At 35.9% G+C, this 26703-nt stretch overlaps 1 protein-coding gene across 7 annotated transcripts in view; it reads right to left on the reverse strand.

The window, feature by feature from the left end:
- Positions 1 to 26703, reverse strand: part of FTO (FTO alpha-ketoglutarate dependent dioxygenase) — a 340085-nt gene that overhangs the window by 245861 nt on the left and 67521 nt on the right. For 5 of the 7 annotated variants that reach the window (XM_064519526.1, XM_026102226.2, XM_026102227.2 and 2 more), the window contains exons 5-7: positions 19422 to 19501; positions 17332 to 17475; positions 10161 to 10280 (exon numbers count right to left, since the gene is read on the reverse strand). In XM_064519526.1, the coding sequence (XP_064375596.1) occupies positions 10161 to 10280; positions 17332 to 17475; positions 19422 to 19501 (344 nt within the window). Of the gene's footprint in view, positions 1 to 3154; positions 3634 to 10160; positions 10281 to 17331; positions 17476 to 19421; positions 19502 to 26703 lie in introns of those variants that run through there. The other 2 variants (XM_064519528.1, XM_026102229.2) reach the window with 2 other exon arrangements.

The raw sequence follows: 26703 nt of genomic DNA on the forward strand, positions 1-26703 counted from the left end.
AACATTATTCTCCTTTATTTTATCTAATGAGTTCATACCATGAAAACAATTCTTAAAAATTTTTGAATCCTTTCAAAATGTCTAAAAGCAATTGCTAAAATAAAGACATAGCTAAATAGCATTCTGCTTATCTTGGCTTTTGCTGCTACGAGGGCGCTGCTCTGCGTCTTGCAAAGCTTTCTGGCGAAGCGAGCAAACCTGGTCAGTCTCAGAGTCTTTCCTGGGACCTGTCTGACGTGTCGACAAGCAGCTAAGCTGAATATTAATACACTCTCCATCATCAAAAGCTGTTGCATACCCAAAGGATAAGAAATATTTTAATCAGCTTTCAGCTTGTCTAGCAGAAGTCAGTTTATTCCTCTGGGATTATACATCTATGTGCTCAATTTTTGTCTCTGTGCTCTCTCTATATACATATCATTTTTGAAACTAGCAGTAAAGAGCCTAAATCTGCTGTTTTGTTGGAAAAAGCCAGCTAATGCTGTGATTCAATTAAAGTATTTCACATATAACAAGAAAAATCTAGAAGATGAAAAGCAAAGAAAAAGCAAAGAAAAAAGTTGAGAAAACAGTCCTATATCCTGTCTTTTAACAGTAGGATTTCTTAGGGAAATCAGTGGGCTTATTTAATATTTTTGCCAGTCTTTTGTGTTTTTAAGATTGATTCTTCTATCTTCTTACCCATCACTCTTTCCCCCCCACAAGCTTCCTAAATTTTGATACTACAAATTCACAGTTCCTTGGTGGAATCACCACAAGCAGAGTTGACTCATGAAAATACACACATTTTACATACGTATGGGTATCATGTGTGTCTTATATGAAAGCCAACAAAAGATGAGTAATGGAGTAATGATCTGAAAAGCCTTCAGTATAAAATGTAATAGCATTGTAACCTGTCTCTACTGCCATGCCTCTGAGAGACTAAGTCAGTCACTGCGAGGTTGCACTAATGAAGATACCACCTACATAAGAAGGCTCGTAAAAGTGAAAAATATTAATCACCCTAATTATGTATATTTTTTAATCCTTCTAAAAGCAGCATAACATTTCAGACTAAGATACAGCCAGGACTTGCACTGGCCTCTACAGTGAGCATCTATATAAATGCAGTACAGAATTAACTTCTTTATGTTACTTCATCCTTGCTTCCCTGGGGATAGATGCATTATCCATGTATATGTAATTCCATGGTACGCTCTCCTATTCTCTGTGAAGAGGAGGGAACACAGAAATATAAAGCTTGGCTGCTAAAAGATTTTCAGATACTGTGTCTTGTGTACTGAGGAATTCTGGGAAGCACAGTTTTTCTATGCTTCTATGCTACACAGCATCAGCATAAATTGGTTTGTACAGGCTAATCTCAAAACAATTTCTATCCAAATCCTCCATCAGCAACATATGCAATCATTACTTCTAAGCAAAGGAGAGAATTCTGAGGTCCAGCTACTGCAAATGATTTCAGCATAGGATCTTCTATTTTATGAAGCGGAAGTGTGAAATGGGACAAAATACAAGAACAAGCAGTAAAGCAGCAGAATGAGTAGACATTATTTTGCCAGTATCTGAATCATGGTGGGACTTCTTGCAGTTCACTTATCCAAGCTGTGTTCCACCACATCCTCTACAAAACAACTGTCCTTCTAGCTAGCTAACAAATCTTGTGAGGCTTTAATCCATCAGCACATAGCAAACTGCTTGAAGATCGAGCCAAAATATAATTATCAGTACAATGTACACATACATTAACAATAATCACTTAAGTTTATGACACAATTATATTGAACCTAGGCAGCTAGACAACACAAACTGATATACTATTCCCAGTTATTAACAGTGTACTTTGCAGAAAATTGCATGCTAAGCACTAAGTCAAATTCACCTTGAGCATAACTCTGCTGATGCCATTCTTAGTCACAAGCAAGAATCTGGCCTGTTCTAATCATTCCCTAAACCTGTCTATCATTATTTTACAAAAATTCAAAATGAGTCTTATGAAAAGAGATGCCATTTAGTCCAATTGTGATAAACAATCACCTTACTACACAGGAATAACTTCAAGGAGCTTTGTTATGCTTAAATATTATATTAGAGTCTCTGCTGTGAGAAATATATAGAGTTCAGATTCACTAGCAGCCCAAGGAGAACTGCCAAAACTTGATGTTAACTAGAGATATTTGAGAAAAGCCAATATTTTTCTTTTTTTGCTGCAGAGTGGTAAACATTATACAGTTGCATTTTATTGCATCTACAGCTTCAGTATTATTAAGCACAAGCATGTGTAATAAGAATGAAAATTGCAAAAAAGATCCACCCAAAAGCTTATAGCAATCAGGATTGCAAACTGAAATACACCTCCCCCCCTCCAAGGTAATCAGGGTGTGCCAAAACACAGTAAGTTCCTGTTATCATACCTACGTGAGTAGAACTGGCCCATCTAGAAAAAAGGGGGGGGGGGGGGGAAATGGTTAATTTTGGCCTCAGTTCTACATTTCAAATCATTGCAGGGGGTGGGCAGAAATCTATGGGGTTCCTTCAACTCCAGAACATTCACTCCCTAGGACATAACCTATAAGTAACTCTTTTTCAGTTGTAAAAATCACAGCCTCATTTTATTGACAGGTAATTTAAGATCAGAAACAGTCCTCAATCTAAAACCAAACTAAGACCTCAAAGTTTTGACCTCGGCACTGATTTTGAAAACATACTTAGGTTACTTACAAAAGTTAAACAGAGGCCCAGTGAAAGAATTAACATCGAATCCATCAAGCCATAATGCTTTCCATGGCAAGTACTCAAGCTAAGTTTTTATTTCTTTATATATAGAATTAGAAGTGTAATTTTGATCAAAGACATTACAATGCACCTTTAAAAAATACAATGCAAAAAAAACCACACTCCACTCATGATTTTGTTAGGAATTAAAGCTACTGATGATAAGACAGGACAGAAAAGGTATCAATGCTAGAAATGGCAATTTTTAAGACGACTTCATCTCCTTTGCTTACAAAACCAATTTGAAAATTAAAAGAGCTATATGCTTTTTTATACAGTGGTTACATAGCCACTAAAATAGGGCAGTAAGGAAACCATGTTTAGCACTACTAAAGTCATATTGCTATTTGCTTCCACTTTCATTAGAACTCATAATTTCCCTTAGTTTATAACAGGCACAAGAAAAATTATTCCTGCCAAACCCCTCTAATTTACAGTTTCAACACCAAATCAAATCTTCTATTGTACCTAAGCAATATGTTCACAAAGATAAACACACAAACATACAAATGCACAAGTTCTATATCTGATCATTTCTATGATTACATATATAAGAACCAGAAACAACTTCAACTATGGGGGATAATCACATTATATATAACTATATACAGAGAGAGAGAGACAGAAATTTCAGAAATAGATTTTCTTTTCAACATTTTCAGTATGCAAGTGTTCTTTTTTTTATTCAGTTTTTGTACTAAGAAATGGCATAAGAGGCTTTAGAATTAGACTATTAAAACAACAGTACAATGTTATTGTTTCTCTATTTCCATGGAAAGTAATAAGCCTCATAAGTTTGTAAGCACACTGTTGACAAAAAGGATCTTTTGTTGTTGCAGTAGATGTCCATCCAAGGGTCTAGGGGAAAAAACACGATGAAAATGTCATGCCATTTTATCCAATATACACTAGCCCCATCATACTGATTCTGCTTCCATTTAAGTCAATTACATAGTTTCCATTAACGATAAGAGGGCAATACCAGGTTCTGCTTCTTTCCAGGACTGACACTAGATTCACAGGAATCCAGAAGGAACTATGATCTGAGCTTTTCCCTCTCTGCCACACGCTGGGTGACTTGCAGTACTATCAAATGTTGTTTAATACTCTCAAAACTCTTTCTATGCTGTTCTTGCTGCTGAGGACTGCAAGCAATTGCCCACAGTGCTCATTCCCTGTAAACCAGTTTCCTCTAAGTATAACTTTATACAACTTAGAAGGTATATACAGAATTTAACTAGCAGACTATCACAGTTAAAGAAACCCACACAGCATTGTATATATTTGTTTGTACAAATATGTACATACACACAGTCACAAACACAATAGCCCAGCACTGGCAACCTATCCAGTATGAGAAGACCCTTATGTGTGATGCAGAATCCTGCTCAAGTCAGTTGCTCAGCTCAGACACAGAGATCAATTCATACAATTCAAATACAAAACCGGGACATAACCTATATGACGATTTGGATTTCTGCCTATTTGTGTTATATGCATTTGCGTTTTAAAGATTAACACAGAGTTCACTGTATTTTATATACAAGTACTTTTTCTTATATAAAATACACAATCGTATACAATGGATTGCATAAATATATAGTGAAGAAGACAGAAATAAGCCCTAAGACAGTATGAGTTCAGCACAAGACAAATCTAGTCATTCAAAATTGAAGCTTACCAAGGTACAGTTGTGTGCACAAGAACACCTACAAACATCAAACTTCTAACTCAGGTGCAAATCCACCTCGAAGGGAACACAGAAATGGGCCAGCATGCCCACCTCCTTTGCACCATCTGGTGTAGCACACACTTCTAGCCACATGACATGCACAGCTGCACAAGCCACCCCTGGTCCTCCCATTTGTGCTGTCAGAAACACATCTCATTTTCCCATAGGACATAAATTGAGGTAGCCTGTCCTAAACTTTTCCTGGCTTATGCCAGTTTACATTACGGCCTTAATGTTTTCAGAGTAATTTTCACAATATGCTGTATGAGTTGGAAGACTGCCCTTTTAACATTCCCAGTTTGTAATAGAAATGTTACAGTGCTTCATATCAACATAGCTTAGATCTCAACTAGCTCACATAAGGGTTAAAAATAGAAAGTGCTATCCACTGGTTTGCTCTGATGTTCCTGTAGATATTGTCACTGGATGTATCCTCAGTAGAATTCTATTCAACACCTCTGTCTTTAAGTACAAAGCTGTAGGCTGTAGCAGCTTTAGGAAACATAAGTATCCTTTTTTTCTGCTGCACAGTATCTGTGTGTGAAATTCTCTAAAGGGGTTTAAGTATTTACCCTGAACACTATCAGACAGTTTCTAAAATTTTCCTTATCCTGTTGCAAAAACACTTCAAAGAGAATCATAAACACAGTCCTTTGTGCTTTCAGCACACACTTTGTTTTGGAAGCTTAAGTCTGAATTCCCTCAGAATTGTAAATATTTTTTCAGAAAGATGTCGAATACAACTTTTTTTATATAATTTTTTATTAAGATTGTTAGTGATTCTGCTGTAAAAAATGCTGCATGCTTAATTGCATTTCTGAGAGCTAAAAATATGGGGGTCAATGAAATCAGTAGCAAAAAAAAAAAAAAAAAAAAAATCCAAAATCCCAAAACAAACAAAAAACAAAGCCCAAAACAAAAAACCACCCTCCAAGCCTTCAAGGTCAGGTTTTGAGGTTTTATTGTTTTTTGTTTTGTTTTTAAAGATAAAAGGTACATTTCCAGGAACATTTGACTCCTGGTGTACATAAAATATAACCTGCCAAAAACATTTATTCAAAGGGTCTGGCATAAGCAGATAAGAAGAGCCCAGAAAGACAAGAGATATGGCTAAAATTTGGGTCTTTGAGCTGCTATGTTGTGCCTACATTTCACAGCTCATTAGGCAAATAAGATCACCCATCACTGCATGGTCCTCCAATACAGGACTGTGACACTGCAATGCCTAAGCGCCACGGGAAAGCTAAGAACAGAATTTACATCTCACCTCCGAATTCCCTGAGTTCCGGCTGACAAGGTCAGACCAATTCAAATGTCAGTTAAGTTGCTCTGCATTTTCTAAAAATGCTAACCAAACAAACAGCCTGTTTGCGACACCATTATGTATTTCTTTTTAATATAACTGGTTAGATGTTCAAAATGCCAAAGTCTATGAAAGCTAGGAGGATTCCTTTTAAAAAGCATATTTTGCCTCATAGCTTACCATGGTTATTCTGGAACTGAAAGACCCTGATTTAAATACATTTTTAAACCCTTGTTTTAATTTGGAAAAATATATGAAATATATTACGGCCCTGGGGTGAGATTTTGCAGCTCAAGTTTCAGCCTAGACTCTATTCTAACTGCCAGGCTATAAGCTCCTGACAATAGTGGCTTATAGCAGAAACTGTAACATACGTCACATGTAGCAACAGTAGCAAGTAATGAAGTAGACCTCAAAAAGTAGGAAAAGAAAAATAATGTTACAAGAAAACGGCTTTGCTCTCCAATTTCAATTCGGTTGTATAAACTGATAAAAGGGTAATATTGAAAATAATAGTAATAATAATATGGCTAGTTAGTACAGTTACTAAAAATTCTTACAAATCCAAATGCAACTGTTGTGTGCAGAGATATCGGCCTGCATGAAATGTTACTTTGCTCATTATAAATACACAGAATGCATGCACTTCTGTTTTTACACAACATTTGTAAATCAAAAGGTATGCTGCATTTCAATATCTATCATTAGTTATATTTTTAGGATGCCAAAAAGTGAAACAAATGGTATAACAATTATTTGCATTTAAGTTACAGCATTAAAAAAACAGTTCCTGAAGATCTATGTTTCATTCTTTAAGTAAGACCTTTTATAGTAAGCAAACAGTTATGCTGTTCGATATAACTCCAAACCAGTCATATGTTTCTGTACATTTTAGTGCTATGATTTTCTTCCTCCTGCCAAATTCCTGCATAAATGGGTGGGATTAAATGGAGCCTAGCCTACCTAACATAATTATATATGTTGTGATTTTATACTGCAATGAAACTGATACATTTTAATAATCCCAGTCTTGGCTCTTACCCACTAAAGTCAATAAAGGTTATTAAGGCCAACTGCCATATAAATACACTGCTAGGTTGCTAAATGGACTGTCAAAGCAGGAAATACAATTCATTCCATATAGCACTACTAGTGTCTTCATTTTTTTAAAGGAACACTAGATATGTTAAAAAAAAGTCTTTGGCATTCGATATTTATGAGTATAATCATATCTATTTACTTTTCATTCCACAAACAAAAAACACTGCATTGATTTACGTTTTACTTACTCAAATATGAATCAGCCTAAAACAAAATAAACAAAAAAAGACTGTAGGATTTCTACAGTTCTTACTGATTTGGCATGGTGTTAAAACATTTTTATAGCTAAAATAAATGTCAGATTTTGAGGTTTGCATGATATCAGACCCTGAGAGACAAATTGTCTCTCCACTGAATCTCAGAACAGCTACAGCAAGACTTCGTCACATCACATGAGATTTAAGCTTTTCAGACTTCTCTTTACCCAGAAAGCAAAGCTTGTACAGTCTTTTTTCAAATGGTAACTCTCCCTTTGAATTCAGCAAGCATTTATCCTGATGTTGCACATGATAACGTGTTAATCTTGGATGACTTTTTTTAAAAAAAAAAAAAAAACCCTCAAACATTTGAATAGCCTTCATATTTTCAAGGGGGGAAAGAAGAGAGAGAGAGGAAGACTGGTTAAACTGCTTTGGATTTAATGGTTCATAAATTCATGAGGTAATATTGTGGGAAATGTGATGTTTTATCAGAATGTCATTCAAACGAAAGGTTTAGCATTTACATCACAAGAGTGAGCTATAAGTAAAACTATCCTCAGGGAAAGGCATGCCAGGAATAAACATTACATTATAGTAGGTGCCCAATTTTATCATACAAAAATATTAAGTAAAGCCCAAAGGTTTGAAGACACTGCGTTAAACTTCCTTAAGCATTATACTTTGCTGTGACATTGGAGTAATTACAGTTAGCAGAATCAGAAATTATTTTATAAAACTCCCCCCTTTTTTAACTGCATTACTAAACAGGGAAAAAAAGGCACACAGAGGACCCAAGACTGACTTTTGTAACACTCTAAACACACATATATAAAACATGTCAAGAGTTGTTCAGCTCACACACAACTGTGAAGAAAAATACATTGCTTAATTATTTTCTTTTAAGAAATAATTCTTTCTAAGCCATAATACTCTCCTGAGACAAGATCAACAATTGTAAGACATTTATAATTTAAGCATTTTTCCATACTATAAGGCAAAGTTTTTTGCTTTTTTGTTTCTTAAAAGAATCATCCAGCTAAAATTATAAATTTGGAGAAAAAATATTGAATGTAGACTACTAGCTACCTTCAGAAAAACCTTTTTGATTTAACTTAATGCTGTGAAAGCTAAACGTGCACCAAAACACTGCACTTTTTATGTTAAATTGCTGTTGAATTTGTTAACCCACAATTGATTTCCTGTGTTATGGAATCTCAGAGATTATAGCTAACTTGAAGCAACAGGGATAATTCTTGATGTTAATGCTACATTTCCATGTATTTTATTAAGTCAGTGCCTGTTGTTGCATTAAAACTGCGGCTCAACATTGCCCCCTACTGTCAGTTTCTGAAACACTAAAGTACAAGTAGGTTAAAAACCAAAAAAAGCTACCTCCAAATCCCAAACACAGTTAAGTATCAAATTTACTTAGAGACTCAACAAAACAGACACTCTCAATTAAAATTCTCTTCTGTCTCCTTCAATAGCTGAAATTAATTGAGAGTAATGTGTTATAAGTCATAAAACATTAAAACAATTTTTAAAATTTAAATTAGAAGCAGCTTCTGTCTTGGCCCAAATCTTCAGTTTGCTGATAAATATCATCCTGAGGCCTGTTGAAAGGAGATACACTGACGCCACCATGTTTCTAATTAGAGACACATGGTAATGTCACACCAATTGCAGAAAACCTAACCCTTGAGAATTCCCGAGTTTGCTGTTTTCCCATGTTCTCAACACACAATGGATATAAAATAACAATCAAACATTCTTGTCCCTCCCTCATATAAGTCCGTGTTACAAGAGGATAAGTTGTCATTTGAAAGAAAAATAAACCAAAAAGGTTTTTTTTAATGAAAAAGTTCATTCAAGATCCAAAAATATTAGCAGAATGTGAACACATGAAAATGCAAAAATATGAAAAAAGTTACATAAAAATAAACAAGTTATAAAATCATTTCCCTCCTTCTGTAGAAAAGTCTAATGCTCACTGATTTCTTGCAGCAACTGATTTCACAAATGAAAGTTCCACTTTTCCCACAGTTTTTCAAGTTTGAAACCAGCTGTTGCAGGAAAAGCTTACAATACTCATGCATAGGTTAGTGAGTAATATAGTTTCCTTCAAAACTGAATAGCACCTTCTTGTTGCATCATACCTCTGGGGATTCAAAAACATTTCTGCTAAAATTATATTCAACATGCTGGACTACATCACAAACTTTTTCAAGACAGCTGTGGACAAACTGAGGCTCACATTGCGACCCGCAGGAACTCCTCTGAGAAGCTGCTACTGCAGATGCAAGGATACTAACAAGACAGACATTTCTGTCAGTATAGCTCCTTCTGCGTAAATATATAAAAGCAGGTCATGCCAGCATGTGTATCAAACGCTTACACCAGCAAAGTCTCGCAGCTGAGTCTCTGCTAGGATAGCTGGCTGCCATCGATACCACTAGGTCAGTTTTCAAGGAAGGCAGGGACATACATTCAAATACGCAGGAACTAACATAACTTGTATTATTCGAAACTAATTAGCTCTGCATTCACTAGAATGTGTTGCGGGTTCTCTCTGCGGTGTAAGTGTGTACATGGACTGCAGACAGTTGTACCTCCAGAGCATCAGATTTTACTCTCAACTCTTCCCAGACACATTCACCGTTGCTGTCATTGGCAAAGAGCTATGCATCTTGGTGTTGCATGAAACAATTGAGCACAACATTAGACAGTTTCATGTATCAATTGGTGTGATGTAATTTATGCCTGTCATCTTTTGAAACTGTCAAAGTTAAAAAACAAGCAAAGTAAGGAAACAGCTAAAATCTCCTCTTGGGTTTTCTGAATCTTGTTTTACTTGTATTTCTTTTGGTTACTGGAGCAGAGAAAGAGGCAGCGGCGGCAATGGAAGGCTGCCGTTGATCCTGCTTTTCATATGGCCTGAATAAATTTTAAACCCTGATATTACAGCACAACTAAAAAAATACAATTGTGCATGCTCTTGTGCTCTCAGGATTAAGCTCTAAAAGCTGTAGACTATAGTAGTGGTACTTACCATAACCTCCATTTTCCTCCAAAATTCTTCCAATCTAGCCATAGGCTCAAGCCACCAATCAGTGCACTTCAAATAGCGCTTGCCTTGAAACCAAAACTGCCTAAGCCACTCAAATTCAACCTGCAAGACAAAAACATACAGTGCCATGTCATTTATGTTCAATTGGGGTGGGAATGGGGTAGCACATGAATTCAGCAATACCTGAGCTATTCCATGTAAAAGCAGAAGGTTACTGAAGTACTTGTTTCCAAATGCACCCTAACACTCAACTGTTATTTTCACTTCTATTCCATGTGAATTGAGCCACTGCCATCAAGCCTAGAGAGGTGCAAAAAACAAATCTTTTCTTTACACATGGGACATGTAAAACAAACTTTAGAAGTGTAAGTTTCCTCACAAGTCAGTCAAATATGCATCAACTCCAGCTTATTTTGATTAACATTATGGGTGGGAAAATAGTTTGGTCATCATACAAAACACCAAACAAACTTGCACTAATAAAATTACCCAAACACAGGCGAGTCAGTAGCTAGGGAGTGGGAGAGTAGCATTATAATAAAACCCAGTTTCTGGCAGTTTATCAAATAATCTGGTTACTAGATAGGCTACCAATAACTTCTAGATTAACTAGATCTGAACGCAAGGCTTAAGTGCCCTGCTCCATCAGACCTACCCTGGATGAGAGGGGTGTCCCCAAATTGCTCGTGCTCCCTCTACTGGGTCAGCAGTTCCACCACAAAACCCATCTGGCAACTCCCTCCGCAGAGCAAGGCTCACGGGGCAGGAGTGAAAAACAGGTTTCAGTTTTTCTGGGCATTTGAAGTAACAGACTCCAATTGTTTTTCCATTGTGAAACTTATGCGGAAAATGTGCTTTACAAAGAAAACAAATCCCCAGATGAAGCAATGTAAAGTCCCTAAGGAGCAAAGTAACGCATTCATTTAAAACAGAGCAAATGAGGTATACCTTACTAGGCTGGTTTTAATTTCATACCTAGGTAGCCCACCAACTTTCAGACAGAATTAACATTAGCTTTCTAAAACATCAAATATGTGAATATAACTCATGAGATATTCTTTCAGCAAAATAATTCTATTTATCCTAATTCCTGTTGAGTCTTTTTTTCTTTAATAGTAATTTGTAGTTCTGGTTTTTAAAATTCTGAATTTATCTTTGTTGTGGTCGTTACGTTTCACACAGAGCTCAAAGCTGCTTTAATCACTCCTTGCTACCACAAAAGAGGTTTTGTTTATCCCTACTCAGTTCTGATGATGCAAAGAAAGACAAATTGTGAAGATGAAAGAATAACGACAACTGTCCGAAGCTGTCACCTACCCCCAATTTCTTTCCTGAAAGAGTAAAGAGAATGGCTACAGAAATCTGGAAGTGTTTCAGGTAACATTAACTAAATGGTTAGTCAACATATGTTAATGATTCCAATAAAAGATACTTAAATGTAAAAGTTATAAAAAGAATATTAAAACCACTCTGTTAGTAAAACATAACAACATGATTAGTTGGCAGATATAAGTATTTTCAAAAAAAACCCCTCCAAGTCTAGCAGCTTTTTAGCACACAGGTTTGGTGACATACATCCTTTCTAATAAAATTCAAGTAAAGTTTCCGGCTTCTATAGTATTACCCAGATATGAAGTATGAAGTTGTGTTTTGTTAAGAGTGAGCACACGCAGTTTTGGGATGGCTGACCACTTCAGCAGTTCAACTAGAGTTTGGGGTACTCAGCACTTTTTTTTCTTCTTTTTCTTTTTGCTGCTCTCTGCCACTGAAAGGGCTATAACGTATGAAGACTGGCAAGCATAATGTTCCAGGAAATAAATCATACATGGCCATTAATCAATTTTTTTTTCTTTTAAAAGGAAAGCAATGCTACAACTTCACGCAGAAGTGCTGCTCATTCGTTAGGCGCAAGAGAACAAGTTTAGCAATAAGCTAGCTCATTCTGTGCAGGATTAGCTGGTCTCACCAGAGGTCAGTGTACCAATTGCAACATGCAGTTGTTTAATGATATAGACTGCCTTTTACCAGGGCTCTCCAACTCAGGTTCACATTATATCACAACATCTCAGTTTAGTCTCTAAACTTAGTTAATACAAGTGGGCTGGGGTGGGGGGAAGCAGTGTTTCATCCACCAACTTATCCATCAAGCTGCTTGAGAAGTGACTGCTTGGAAATACCCCAGTATTACCCATGACCAGGTAACTGTTGATTCAAAAAAAAAAAAAAAAAAAAAAGAAAACCCACTGTTTCTCTATTCTTCTGTCCTTGTCTCAGACATATGTAAGCACAAATACTTAGTTTTGTTAAAAATTTTCAGGGATTCCAGTTCTGGCAAGTTTGTTTGTTATTTTTAAATTAACACTTGAACACTTTTTATACAGCATCCATTACTAAGTACATTCTTTAACAAGTGCATATGCTATCTGCTTTCCAAGATCTCTTAAAGCTTTACTATCTCTTTCTCTTGTTGAACTTTATTCAGTAATACTTCTTCCTGCATCAGGAAGGCATTCTCATCAGCTCACCTCCTTCCCTCTCTGCACAGGAGGAGCTGCACCAGCAAGAAAAACAACAGTAAGTGCTGTCGAGAGAAGAAAGCTCTGTTCTAGACTTGATGCAACCAAAGTTACAGAATATTCATCTTCTTGACCAGACTCTCAGGTTAACAGCTCTTGGTGAGGATTTTGTGAACGAGTTTTCATGCAGAGACTCCTGCATGCCAGAATAACTTTTGTTCAGATTAGGAAACAGTTCAGGTAATTGAACTGCACAAAGCCTAACCACATTAACATAAAAAAATGCTGCATGTTTTAGGAGTAATTTCTATCACCTAATTAATTTTCACTTAGGACTTGCTGTCAAGTAAGCTGTGCAAGCAAGCTCAGAATCAGGCCTCACGCCTAACCTCAACGTATTTTCAGGTTGTCCTTTAAACAATGATTAAAGGCCAATTTTAGGTTATAGTCAATACTGGGCAGTAAAAGGCCAACAGCAGCATTTGACATTTTGCGAGGCAGTGCTCCTCAGTCAATTATTTAAAAGTATTGTTTATTAAATGCCACACATGTACGTGAACTATATTTTCTCTCTTTTGTACGAGCCAGCCACCAACCATGCTGTCATTTCACTGCAATGTGCTAAAACATATTAAGCTTCCTTCGGCTGTTTACACCGCTACCTTTTCTCAGCAGTGACCTCGGGATCTAACACCACATATCTTTCAACTTAGCTAGCCCAGGTTTTTCTATATCCCTGTGCATTCACCATACTGAATTGCTCTACTTTTTCCAAAAGAAAAGATTTGCTGTATGCGAGAGTGACAGTACCTCACAAGCAACAGAGCAACCAATCCAATCTCATGTTTAAATCATGGTAATAAGGATTTGGTAATTAGAGCTGTGCCAAAACCTCCATGGGGATAAAACCCTGCTCTTTCAAACTTGAGCACATACTTTGAAACCTGCTACATTTTAGACCCAATCATCAGATCCTAAAAAACTTCCTCATATGTTTTACTTTACAGTTAATATCTCATGATTAGTCTGGTGTGGGCCAATAAAGAACTCTTGAAACCATCTCACACAACAGGAACCTACTATCAGACTTTGTATCACTCAAAAGCAATGAAGACAATGGTTTTTTGAAATGCAAAGAATAGGCTGGAGAAGACCTTTTCTGCAGATTTATTTTTATATATGTATGAACTTTCAAACCATCTGCTCAGCAGTGTCTGTTACTTTAAAAAGTATCTACTTGCCAATGGGCTTTCCCAGATCCTCTGTTGCTCTATTTGAGATGTACCTAGTAGCTGTATATATTTTGCAAAGCCAAGTGTGATTCCATATGGTCAAGAGCTCCACAATGCATGAACTCTGCAAGATCATTTATTTCAGGATAAATTACTACTGACCAAACAGCAACCTGATTGCTTAAGAGGGTAACAATTCAATGTGCAACACCACATGCGCATTGTTGTTAGGCTAGTATCCTTCACAGCTGTCCAGGTAATTACTTCTGTTCACCCTACTACACTCTGATCATAAGATACTTCGCCACCAACGTATTTGTTCAGATTTCGAGCCTACAAGCTAGATAAGCAGCACCCTCAGTTGAGGTTATCTTTATTTACAACTATGAAGTACCTACTGTGTGTGAAATGACTCAAACATATCCAACAAATAGCATATACCTCACAGTTACTCAGCTATTCCTTTGAAGGTGGTTTTACTGAGGGAGGCCATCACAGCAAGGCTAAGTCTAAAGAAACATTTAAATTCTACCTGGCTGCCCACTAGAACACAGTTCCTGAAGTTTCTGTGCCCCTGACAAAAATGGAAAAAGTAAATCTCCACCTGAGCTTCAGACCTTCAGTTCAAACCCACTTTAGCAGCTCAGCAAGTCAATTTTCCTGCCCAGGAATACAGGAGTGAAGGCACAGAATCATACCTCACTCTTCCAGATTTGCTCTTAGTCTTTAGCCCTCCAGCAGACACAGCTAATTCCTCTAGATCCCATTTGGCAGGGCACTTAATTCCAGCACAGACTGCGAACCTGTGCTAAGCTACTACATTTTACCTTAGTTGCATGTAGCTTGATGCCACCTTAGTGGTTCTGTTCCAGTTAATGGTTTCTGATGACTACTTCACAGGTGCCAACAAGAGGGAGGGGGAAAAAATCCTAACGTTTCAGGAAGATACAGAATCTAGAAAAATAGCTCCATCTACTTATCTGGGATAAAACATATGAAAAGCTTCCATTACAATGATATTTAAAAGTAAAAATACAACTGTACTACCTCTTGTGAGATGAGAATACTACCTAATATCAAGCCCATTAAAATGATCTCTGGTCCAGAATGAAAGCAAATTCACAAGGAAGTTTAGATTTAGCACAGCAAGCTGTACATCAGAACAGAAATATACAGCCAAAACAGGGTGGCAATTCCTCATTAAATTAGTTCCTCATTATTCTGTTTGGCTTTATCTAGTGCCATTTTGACTTTCCTATTTAAAAATACTGAGAAACTAAGAAAAAAAAAGTGATCAAATCCTAACCACACTCATTTTCATCAGTAGCTGAACAGTTTGGTACTTTAAAGAAATAAAACATGTTTTTCACATGCCTGTGAAAATTTGAACCTAAAAGCTGTACTAGTGCCTGAAACTACAAAGATTAATCATACAGTGAGTAAAAGATAGTAGGAAGCTTTTATATACAAAAATCTGCCTCACAGATACTTATGCTTTTACTTCAGTGATGTGCAAAAAAGAAACATGTATTTAGCACAGCGTAAAGCCACAGATCACTTTTCCTACTTATGCAGCAAATAAAAAACAAAGCTAAAATAGCACTTCAACATATGGTATTTATCCTTTAAGTGAAGAGGTGACCTTGAAAAAAGAAATAAAGAAAAAATGTGAGTGGGTATTCTCTTTTCAAATGAAATATAGATCCATTGTGTCCACTAAGACTAAGTGTGCAATATGTACAAGTTAAACAATGATTTCTGCTACAGCATATCCCATATGTGTAACAGGAAACATCCCTGTATGTCACATAGCAAAATTATTCAGGTGACTGCAAACACCAGGGGCTAGTCTCTCACCTGATGTAAACGGCACAGGTCTTTGATGTTAAAGGGCCCGTGCAAATTTACACCAGCTGTGCATGTAGCCCTAGCTGTGCAAACCACATATGCGTATAGTTTTATGGACTGAGTCTGATTAATGTTTTGTAAAGCCCTGCATGCATCAGACTTCTTTAAATTGTTCTAGGAACTATTTTCCTAAATATCAAGGGAGCAAATCTTTTGCCATCACTACACTGAGTTTTACCATCTCTAAACAAAACACAGATGAGTGTTCTACAAAGTTTTAGTAACAATACACCATATTATATTCCTCAGCAGATGGCATTTTAAATAAAGCATTTAAACAAATTCTCATCTGGGTGAAAATTAAATACATACTATACATGTCCCAGTATAAAGACGATCATGCTTATCTCAGTAGAAATCCAGAAAAGCTCCTTCAAAATGTCTGAATATAGCAATGCTGTAAGGAACCACTGCTACTTGAGCAGAAAGTGGTCCCAAAATTTGTATTAACTGCTCACCACAACTATTTTTCAAAGACAGATTACCATCGATGCTTTTCAGTTTGCAACAGCTAAAAGCATTTCAGGTGGAAGCATAGCTTTCCACAACAGCTAAACAATCTGTCATTTTAAACCCGTAAAACCTATCCCTGCCTACATTTTCTCTGACTCTATTAAAAAAAAAAAAAAAAAAAAAAAAAAAAAAAAAAAAAAGCAGTATTCAATTAACTATCCTAGAAAATGTCAGTAGTGTAAGATGACCCAAAACATTATGCCATACTGCCAACACCTTCCACTAACACAGAGTTAGCAAAACTACATTCCTCATGATGCTACCTGCTTTTATATTGCAGAAAAATTACCTGCCTCCAGAGTTGCACAAAATATTGCCTGATGATTTCAGTTGGTTTGTCAAGTCAGTGTGTTTGCTAACGCACTGTTTTGCACTTCAAACCACAGAGTGCTGTGCCAGCTGCAGTGGAATTCTGCGAGTGCAGGGTTACACTTGCATATTTCGAACTGCGGGATCACCAGCTGAACTATGCTATTCCTGAAAATTATTCCACTGTATTTTCTTCAGAACTTGCTTTAAAGCAAATGCTCACAATTATGTCACATCTGGCATTCTGTAAAAGACTGGCAGCTAGCTTAATGCTTGATAAACAACTGAAAAGTTTTTGTAAGAATTTTACTTGCTAGCATTTTCCTTCAAATTTTTTTCTCTCTTCCTATCTGACAGAGGAGGGCTAGGGTATTTCAATTTGTCCACCAGACCATCAGATTTCACACCATGAAACCAATTTCACTAAAACTACTCCTTGAATCTACCAGCAGAGGGATCTTAAGAGGAAAAAATGATATCTTCCTTGGGAATTACAGGATTAGATGCAAATTAATCCCAATCACTATACCCAAATACAAAAGTCAATAAAAATACATTTTAAATGTATACATAGCAGTCTCCTGTGAGCTGTTAAATACACTTAACTTACATTAACTCCATGAGCAGAATGCATTTCTCAGAATCAGGCTGAAATATTTTCTGTGCAAATCTCACCTCATTATGTGTTTCTTCTACCTGCTTTACAACAGCAGCTTCCAGAGATTTCAAAGATAAAGCCATTGAATCAGAATCGGTCTGTAAATTCTGGAGTGCAAGCTCGCATTGACTAAATATATATTCCAATGTTCCTCTTGAACACTATTAAAAATAAATAAGTATATATATATATACACACACACACACACATATATACACAATCACTTCATAACATATATTTCTCAAATATACTCCTGCCTTCTCTGAAATAATCAAAATGAAGGAGCAAAGGGGATGTAATTTTGTAACTTTACTTTATGATCTTTTAAACAAAAGCTTAATGCCTCCTGAATTATCTGTACAGTTATCAGTACGAATTATGAAAAAAGTCTCATCCATCAAAAATATGATCCATCACTGAAGCACAGACTGAAAGAAGAAAGAACAGTATTCCTTTTAAATTTACTTTACAAATATGGCATACAAAAACATGGCCAGACTTTCCCTTGCTTCCTGCCTAGTCTTTGACAGTACTAAATACTCACTTTTATTTGTCTTGTATAAGGCTCCCAGTAATACTAACATGGAATCACCTATCCAGTCTGAGAGAACGGCATGCTTACAACATATACAAAATATGCACAGAACAGAATGGCACGTCTGCTCCTTATATTTTGTTTTTACAAACAGGTTCCTTCAAAATTAGAAGGAAGCATAAAAATCCTTTTGAAACAAAAGAAAGAGGATATGTTTATATCTTAATTATTTTCAATTAAATATCTATGACTTCTACTAAATTCCCAGAAATAATCTTGGATAAGACCCCCAGTCTCATATTTTTTGTAAGAAAATTTCCATACTATACAAGATCACAACAGTTTACAAAAACAAAATATAATCACTTAATAGAGAAGCTTTTCAAACCATGAATATAAATGTGCCTTTTCCTGTAAAAACAGCATAGAGGCAGGGGCAGTAGGCCAGAAGACTCTTAAGCGAGAGGAAAAAATACTTTTTTGTTTGTTTGTTTAAATGCACATTGTACTATATCACTTTGTATCAAAGCCCAGTTCAACTGAGCTCAGTATAGATTTGTCTGGGAAATAAAAGCTCTCATATAAGAAATTTTTTACATCTTTGGAACAGTTATTCCTTAAAGAAATTTGAGAAATATAGTGGTATTCTCATATTCTTATGCTTTATCTTTTTATTAGATCTTATATGTAGGTATGTCTATGTTTGGTGCCACTTCTTCACTTCCATTATTGGGCAAACTACAAAGAGTGAGGGGAAAAAAAGTATCTGGATACATGTTTCTTTCTCTCACGTGCTTCAGTAGTAGTGCATTTTGCCTTGCTGAAAAAAGGAAATTTTTAAAAATACCATTTTACAATATGATCTTTCTCTGTATTTCTGTATGCCTTTCCATTTGAATACTATATAAACAAAGCTAATGATAAAATCACGGAAAGGAACAAGGAAAAGCAGACGTCTAGTAAAAAAACAAAAAAACAAAAAAAACACGTATCTTAATACTTGAAAGTAATAGGCTGAACCCTTGTTATCCAAGAACAACTCTCAGACAAGGGACTCTGTATCACCTTTCTGCTTCTTCCATCCCTGGAAGCACCAGAAGGATCCAATTTAAAGCCTGCTCATGACTGCTCTTAGTTGTCCTGACCTCCTAAAAGCTGTTTTTACCAGTGGACCTTGCTGGCATATGTTTTTGAATATTTCTATCTCATCATGAATATTGCCTTTCAACCAGGACTGTGATATGAACAGAGCAAAAAGAGTTGTAAAGATTTCATATAGAAATATGGTTGCATGTTTTTCATTTCTTCAATAATCTGTGAACGTGTGGTATAGCACATTGCTAATTCATATTTTATATGCCTAACTGCAAGGTTAGGTAAACTAACTATAGAGAGAGGAACTGTACCTTGATCCAACAATAAACGAATAGCAGTTGTTCAAGCAAAAGTCTAATGAGTCATCAGCACAACTGTGAACCATAGTTCAAGATAAGACAACATGATGCTGAGTTTACAGTACCAGAACATTAGCTTTACAAAACAAAAAAACAACAACCCATTTTCTATACTTACATCTGCCACTCTGTGAGTTGAGCTGAATCGAGGTAAAAAACCAGCCAGAACACAGTGTTGATGTGTCATATTGAGATCATCTAGAGACAGAGAAGAAAACCTTAAGTACAGAAAAAAAAAATACACTTAACAATTTATTCTGGCTTGATATGAACTCAGGATAGCATATGAAGCATTTGAAACAAAAAGCAGAGAATTCAAGTAGTATATAGTACTGTTCTTATACAGCTCAAGTGTTTAGTAGACCGTGATAACTATCATCGTCCTAGTGTTATAAAGATCTCACATACCTATGTTTTCTCCCAGTTTACACAGTTCAGAAGTGGACTTTGTCCCACCTCCCATGTGAAAAATGCAGCTAAAACCAAACAAATTTTCAAAGCTGAGCATCATTATAAATAACAGACTATCCAGAAATTACAATCTCTCTGCTCAAAAAATCACTAAAGAATACTGAAATTTAATGCATAAGTCTAAAAATATATATATTTTTTAAAAAGACAGAGACATGTTATTTCATCTTTTCTTTTTTCCCCCTCAAAATTTATCTGAAGGCAGACCTTCAGCTCAGAGGCAAAAAACTGACCTCTCAGAAGGCTCTACCCACTCAAAGATCTGCCGCCAAAGCATTTCACTTAAGACTATCTTGTAGCCTGCCAGGGGGCTGCCAAGAACTTCAGCAGACAAACTGGCAAAAAATAGCTTCCCTACCACCCTGTAAATGGAATCTACCTGGTTGCCATCAGAATTTTACCAACATTATCATAAATGCTTGAATTCCAACAAATCATCATCTTCTAGAGAAAACACATTCTTCTGCAAAAGTTAAGCCTAAATCTAGTAATAACATTCACCATTACATTAAAAACTCTTCATAAGGTGCTTTGAAAATCAAATACTTATCGTGTTAAAACGATGCTGCCCTCTCAAACTCAACATGACATTTAGGAAGATCTATCAAAAAGCACTATATGATCACTACTAGGTGCAAAAAAAAAAAAAAAAAAAAAAAAAAAAAAAAAAAAAAGATTTCATAAGTTAGCAGAGACTAAAAAAACCATACAAAATCATTAAACCTGAAGTGTCACCACGAAAAAAAAAATTATGAAGAGAAAGCGAGACCTGAAAGATGCTGGTTAACTTGGAGTCTATATTTTCAACAATACCTATTTTTTCAGGGAACGTAGCTTCAGTCATCATAACACAGCATAATGAGAAATGACGAAGCTTCATCCTTCCATCATGTAAATATAATTCTCTTTAAAACATTCATATTTGCACACCCCAAACCTGAGAAACCCCAAATTCCTACTCATTTTTAAAAATGTTCTTCTGATCATAATGATAGTCTATCAGACTGAAAATAACACAATGTGTTTAATGTGTTATTTGCTTTATTATTGAAAACAGACATTCTCTAAAACCTTTACTTCATCTCGCAACAAATCTGAAATTTTTAAACTGATAACAGCCTTACAAATAATAACTCACAAGAATGATTGAATTTGTCAGAGTTGTAAGAAGTACTTGTCTTCTTTCTAAGAATTTTATAAGCAACCATTAAAAAAGTTCATACACAAGATAGCAGATAGCATCACGAACTCAAGAAAAAAAAAATTTTAGACCAACGGCTTATATAAGGAATAGGCAGAACAAGTGCTATTAGCTGGGATTGTATTCCCACTGACAAAGTTTAGATGGCAGGCTTACTTTCGATTTGCATGAGGTCAGCACATAGATGAAGTTGAAAAGCTTAGAAAAAACTCCCAAACAAACAAAAAAACCCAAACAGGAAAAAAAACATTTCTCATGAGAGAAAATTTGAGAGTTAAATTGTATATAGTGCCAAATCTTGCAAGGGCCACAGAACAGTAATATCTCTGAACAATATTAAATATCACAATGATTTTCATGAACAACTATCACCAAAAAAACTTAAACTCTCTCCCACATCCTATTCAGAATCCGTTTATTTTGGTGCGTTTTTTTTGTAGCAAACACAGCATTAAAATTATAACATTTTGATTTGCACCTTCATTCAAATCCTTGGCAACTCTTTCATTGTAACTCTTCCCCTGGAAATTGCTTCCAACTGTCTCTAAACCTTTATAACTCTTAGAAAGAGCCCTTGTAATTTTAATCTGAGAGTTTATAATTCATCTAAAACTGTAATTGTACAAGAACAGTTGAAGCTTCATTGATCGTATTTTTCAAATATCTTTTTAGAGATATATTCTAGGTCTTAAAAGATCACAGCAAAAATGTAGCATTTGAAAGAAAAAGGACTGTCTATTAAATGGGACACTGTCCCTTTGGCAGCAAAAGATTTTATTCACATACAGAACATCACATTCAGATTACTGTATTGGTGTTAGAGCTGAACCAAAACTGCTACCTTCCTTGAACAGCCATGTCAAAACTATCACAGCTCCATTGCAGATTTAGGTAAAACACAATACATATCGAGATAATATCACTTCAGATTTTGCATGACTAAACACTGATTGATGAGGTTCGGAAAACCGAAACGCTGCCTCTTCAATTCAACTCTAAAGTATTATACGTCACAAAATATACACATACAAAAGTAGGAAAATATGCATCAGTCCTGCTCTGGAGAACAGCATGCAGGAAGTTACTCCTCAGAAAGTTCTCCTGAGGTAAGAGCCAATGTAGTGTCTCTTCTGCCTTAACACAGTGGGCCCATATGTTACCACAAATTCAGAAGGATTGTGTCATGGAAATCTCATTTCAGTATCAATATTCATAAATAACTTGGATGAACTATATAATGCACATAAATAGTTAGCTTTTAGTTCAAATCACAGCAGCAATTTCAAACAATACAGTTTCAAGAACTGTCATGTAATCCCTTCTCCTTCCACTGTTCTTAGGGCTCATATTGTATTTTTTAAAATAGCCTTGCCTCCCATATGGATACTTAAGATATGCATTTATCAATTAGCTATTACATGAGAGATAATTTTTCAAAATTAGTCTAAAGTTTACAGCTTAAATTACTATTTCCCTTTCAATACTCTTCCATGTCTATGAAAAATGTTATCATTAGCACAAAGTATTTTCCTAAGGTCTGATTAGACTTTTCTTACGTTTATAAATTTTAAAATGCTACAAATTATTCAAAATTTAAATTGTAACTCTAGAAAACAGTCAAGAAAAAACACTGAAGTTCAATACAGGCTAAAGTGTATTCTGACCAAAAAGAACTTTCTGAATCAAAGCCCAGATCGGTCACACACATGAAAGCTGTTCATACTTACCTGTATTAACAGAATACCATTGAGCCACCAGACGCTACACAAATACGGAAGACTGCTTGTGCTGCAGGCACTATCATGTCTCTATCAGCCTCCCAAAACTACTGACAATATTCTAAAGGCCTTGCTTGCATTAGAAGGAACAAAACAAAGTCTTGTTTGGTAACAAAACTTGGTGTCTGAATGCTGGAAAAAAGAATTTCAGCTTTCTGTCCAAAGTGGAGCACCTAAGAAACATGGAGACTATTTCCTGCATGCAAATATATGGCAAAATCCGTATTTCTTTAAATGGATTGTTCTGTTGCTTTATTTCTACTACTTTCCGCCTGCCACTTTCCAATGATTCATCTGCCACCTTAGGGCCAGATCCCATTATAGCACTACCAGCTGAGGCAAGTCCAGGCAAGATTTATTAAAAGAAATTAATCACATGTATGATTGTGTACAGATGGCTGAAGCCACCTCGGAAAACAAAGTTATCAACTTGAAGTCTGCTTAAATAATTTGGAGGTCAGATGCAAAAGGGTTTTGACTTTACAGATGAAGTACTAAGTAGCAGCAAGTATGTTCAGCAGATGATCCGATTACCTGCAAATGCATACAATTCTTTGACACAGAATCACTAGCTACAGAAACCTCAGACAACACACACATAAATTCGTTTCAAAACAGAGTTTTTGCTTAATACAGATCCCTATTCCTCTCACCTGCTGGGGGTGGGGGGGGAGCACAGGGGGATGGGAAAATCACTGCAGTAAACAACATCTCTGGTACTCTACCAGCAGTAAACTACTGTCAGCTGCCCTCTCCTGCCTGATCCTGTTCTCTGCAGTCTCTGTCCCTGCTCTGTCCACACCTCACTGTGTACCTTCTTCTCATCAGCCCAATTATATGGGCACCAACAGCACCAATACTGACAGTACAAGCAAAGTCAGTGTCCTCATCTCTGTTCCTATGCTAGATTCATAACAAATAAAAGATGATACAAAATGATACCAACATTTCTTTCAGACAGAAGAATGTTTTTCTAGCTCTCAAATTTATGATACACTCTCTTAAACAAGATTCTTCAGGTTAAGAATTGCTATTATTCCTGTGTTTTATAGAATGGTATACTATAACAGGATACCATAATAATAGTATAATGATGCTATCAAAAGCTGTAATATGTAATTCTTTTCTTGTGCTGCCTCATGACAGATGCAATTAGCTCTTTTTTCAAATTAGAGCCACAGTTCAGTCATCTCTGGGCAACATATGGATAGCATAATATTAGTCCTGTGCTTGTATTTTCCTTTTGTCAAAAGGATGGACTAATGGATAAATATATGTATACTTAACTATTTTAACTATTTTGAGAAGCAGGTAACACATACAGTGGGATTAGAAGCACTGGCAAAAGCTCTGATATTCTTACTGACCCAAATATCTACAAAACAAATGTAAAATGCGCTTGTGCTATTGATTTTCCTAACTAACTAATAAAAAGGTTTCCTAACATAAACAAATAAAAAATTTTCTGATTTACTCTACTATAGTGCAATTTCTGAAAGCACTAAAATGTTTTTCAACCATTTCTAATTCCACTTGTACCCAGTTGCACACATACCGCATCACTGAAGGTTGACTTGTGACTGGCAAACCCATGCTAAAAAATGTAAGCATAGCAGTAACTGTCAAAAGGGGAAGGTTACACATATACCATTTCATCAAATTTATCTGACCATTTTATTAATAAGATTAATGTAATTAAATGGTTTTAATACATGCAGGACTGCACAGGCTTCACAAATCAGGTAGTCTCTGATGCAATGGGAGGGTTGACAGAGATGACTGGAGGCTACGGAAACCAACTCCTTCACCCACCTTCTAGCAATGCTTCATGAGTAGAAATCCAAATCAAACTAATTTTACTGCAGGTATATTGACAGAAAGCACCAAGAAGGCTATGTTAACCTTCCCCAAGAAGCTAAAGGTCAGTGGAATATGTCTTGTACTACTTTCATAACAGAAAGCCAGAGAGATGATCTGGCCCTAATTAAGAAGTACTTTTAGTTTTTAAACAAGAAAAGTGTGCACAAACAAAACACAGAACGAATTAAGCGGCTGAACTAAAAAAGATGTCTGGGATTTGCCAAACTACATGATCAAAGTTTGGTAACGACAAATAAGTTTCTGGGGTTCAAAGTTTTAATAATCAAGAAATATAACATTTGGATTAAATGTGGAGCAAGAAAGAAAAACTACGGCGTTAAAAAACTCCAACACATTCAAGATGCTGGAGAGCAAAAAGGGTTCAAGTTAGTTTGTGGAGCAGATTAAATATCTAGGAATAGTTTAATGAGCCACTGTATACATGTGGAAATGTTTCCATTAAATACTTATCTTTAACCACAAGCCTGCCTCTGCAATGTGTGCACCCAACTTCTGGTTGGTTATGAAAATAATTTTTGTATGCTTCTTAAACTATATTTTGCTGGGGGTATGGAGGGGAATAAGATTCCAAGTTCATCTTCATGCTGTTTTAAAAACCTAACCTTCAAGCAAGGGTTTGATCTATGGGAAACAGCTGTGGAAAAGTAAATCTTCTCCCTTTGAAAAAGACCACAGTGTATTTTTGTTAAGTATGTTTTGAAGTCATGGTAGGAAAATTAGTGAAAATTGTAAATCTGTTTGCAAATCTGGTCATGTCTAACTAAGATTAGGGGAAAGATTGCAATTTAATAGTAAGACCATGACAACCCTAGTTAAGCATGCTCTAGAGCAGAGCAGATGGGGCACTTTGCTCACCTCCACGCGTTTTGGATTTATTGCATGCACCCAACACGTTTCATATTAGACACCCCTTGACTGTGTACTTGAGACAGCAGGGTTCAGTATGCACTTCCTCTGCAGACCAATATATTATGCTAAATTGGGCTAAAGTGTTTCCGTTTCATGAGAGATATAAAGTTCAGATTTGAGTTTTTAGGCAGCAGATTTGCAGTCCTTCAGCAAATCTTTTTTCTTCATATTAAGGAAAAAAAAGCCTTAAAAAAAAAAAAAACTGTCATACTGAAAGTTACTTTGGATTTTGTTTTTCTTTAAATCATTTATATTATTGTAATAAATCCAGCCATTTTAAGACAAGTTATCACCAGGTTTAGTATTACTATGCATTCAAATTAAGGCTTATTATTTCACCTGAAGAGGTGTACTGAGAATGCAGGTATAAGCTTGTATTTTAAGATTTTGTTTTAACAAAATTCTACCAAAAATAACAAAGCACATTTTATAGTGACAAAGAAGAGAGGGACAAAACCGTTAAAAAAAAAATCTAAAAACAAACTTAATCTTCTCGGTACTTGGTAGCTCAGGATTTACAAATGAGTTATTGTATTTACACATTAATATCAGAAATACCAAGTTACCACGTTTTCATGAGATTTATGTATACAATATTAGCAAATAGTTGGAGTATTGCAGGTACAGAAATTGATAGGAGCTGACTTTTTAATTATAAGCAACATACTGAACTTGACATTTCAATATTTTGCAACATCCCTATAAAGTAAGCATTATACCATTTCAGAAGTTAAAAGAACAGATGTGCACTGATGCTCCGTTATTCACTAGAGCTGGAAGAGTAGTGAGAATGGTAGTCAGAAAAGTACACGTTCCTGCCAATCAGTCCTCTCTACTTCAAGAGCGACTACCAGCTGATGTCCAGAGCCACAGTACTCTAGCCGTAGTGTTACACATTCCAGAGGTCTTGCATACTGCTTCCACTGCTTTTACGATAATGGTCTACATGCAAGTGAGAAGACTCAGCTACTGATGACATTCTGGAACGTACAATGTGTAGAGGCACAAGATAAATGAATCTAAAATTACCTTCTTTACTGTCAGGTTACCTTTTAAAGTTTTCATATTTTACCTCTCAGATAGCACCCTCAAGATGCCTCCTCTTAAAGCAGTTTACAAAATATGAACAGTATAAAAACATACCAAAAACTGTATAGATC

The sequence above is a fragment of the Dromaius novaehollandiae genome, chromosome 13 (genome assembly GCF_036370855.1).
Source record: "Dromaius novaehollandiae isolate bDroNov1 chromosome 13, bDroNov1.hap1, whole genome shotgun sequence".
In the NCBI taxonomy this organism is placed as follows: Eukaryota; Metazoa; Chordata; class Aves; order Casuariiformes; family Dromaiidae; genus Dromaius; species Dromaius novaehollandiae.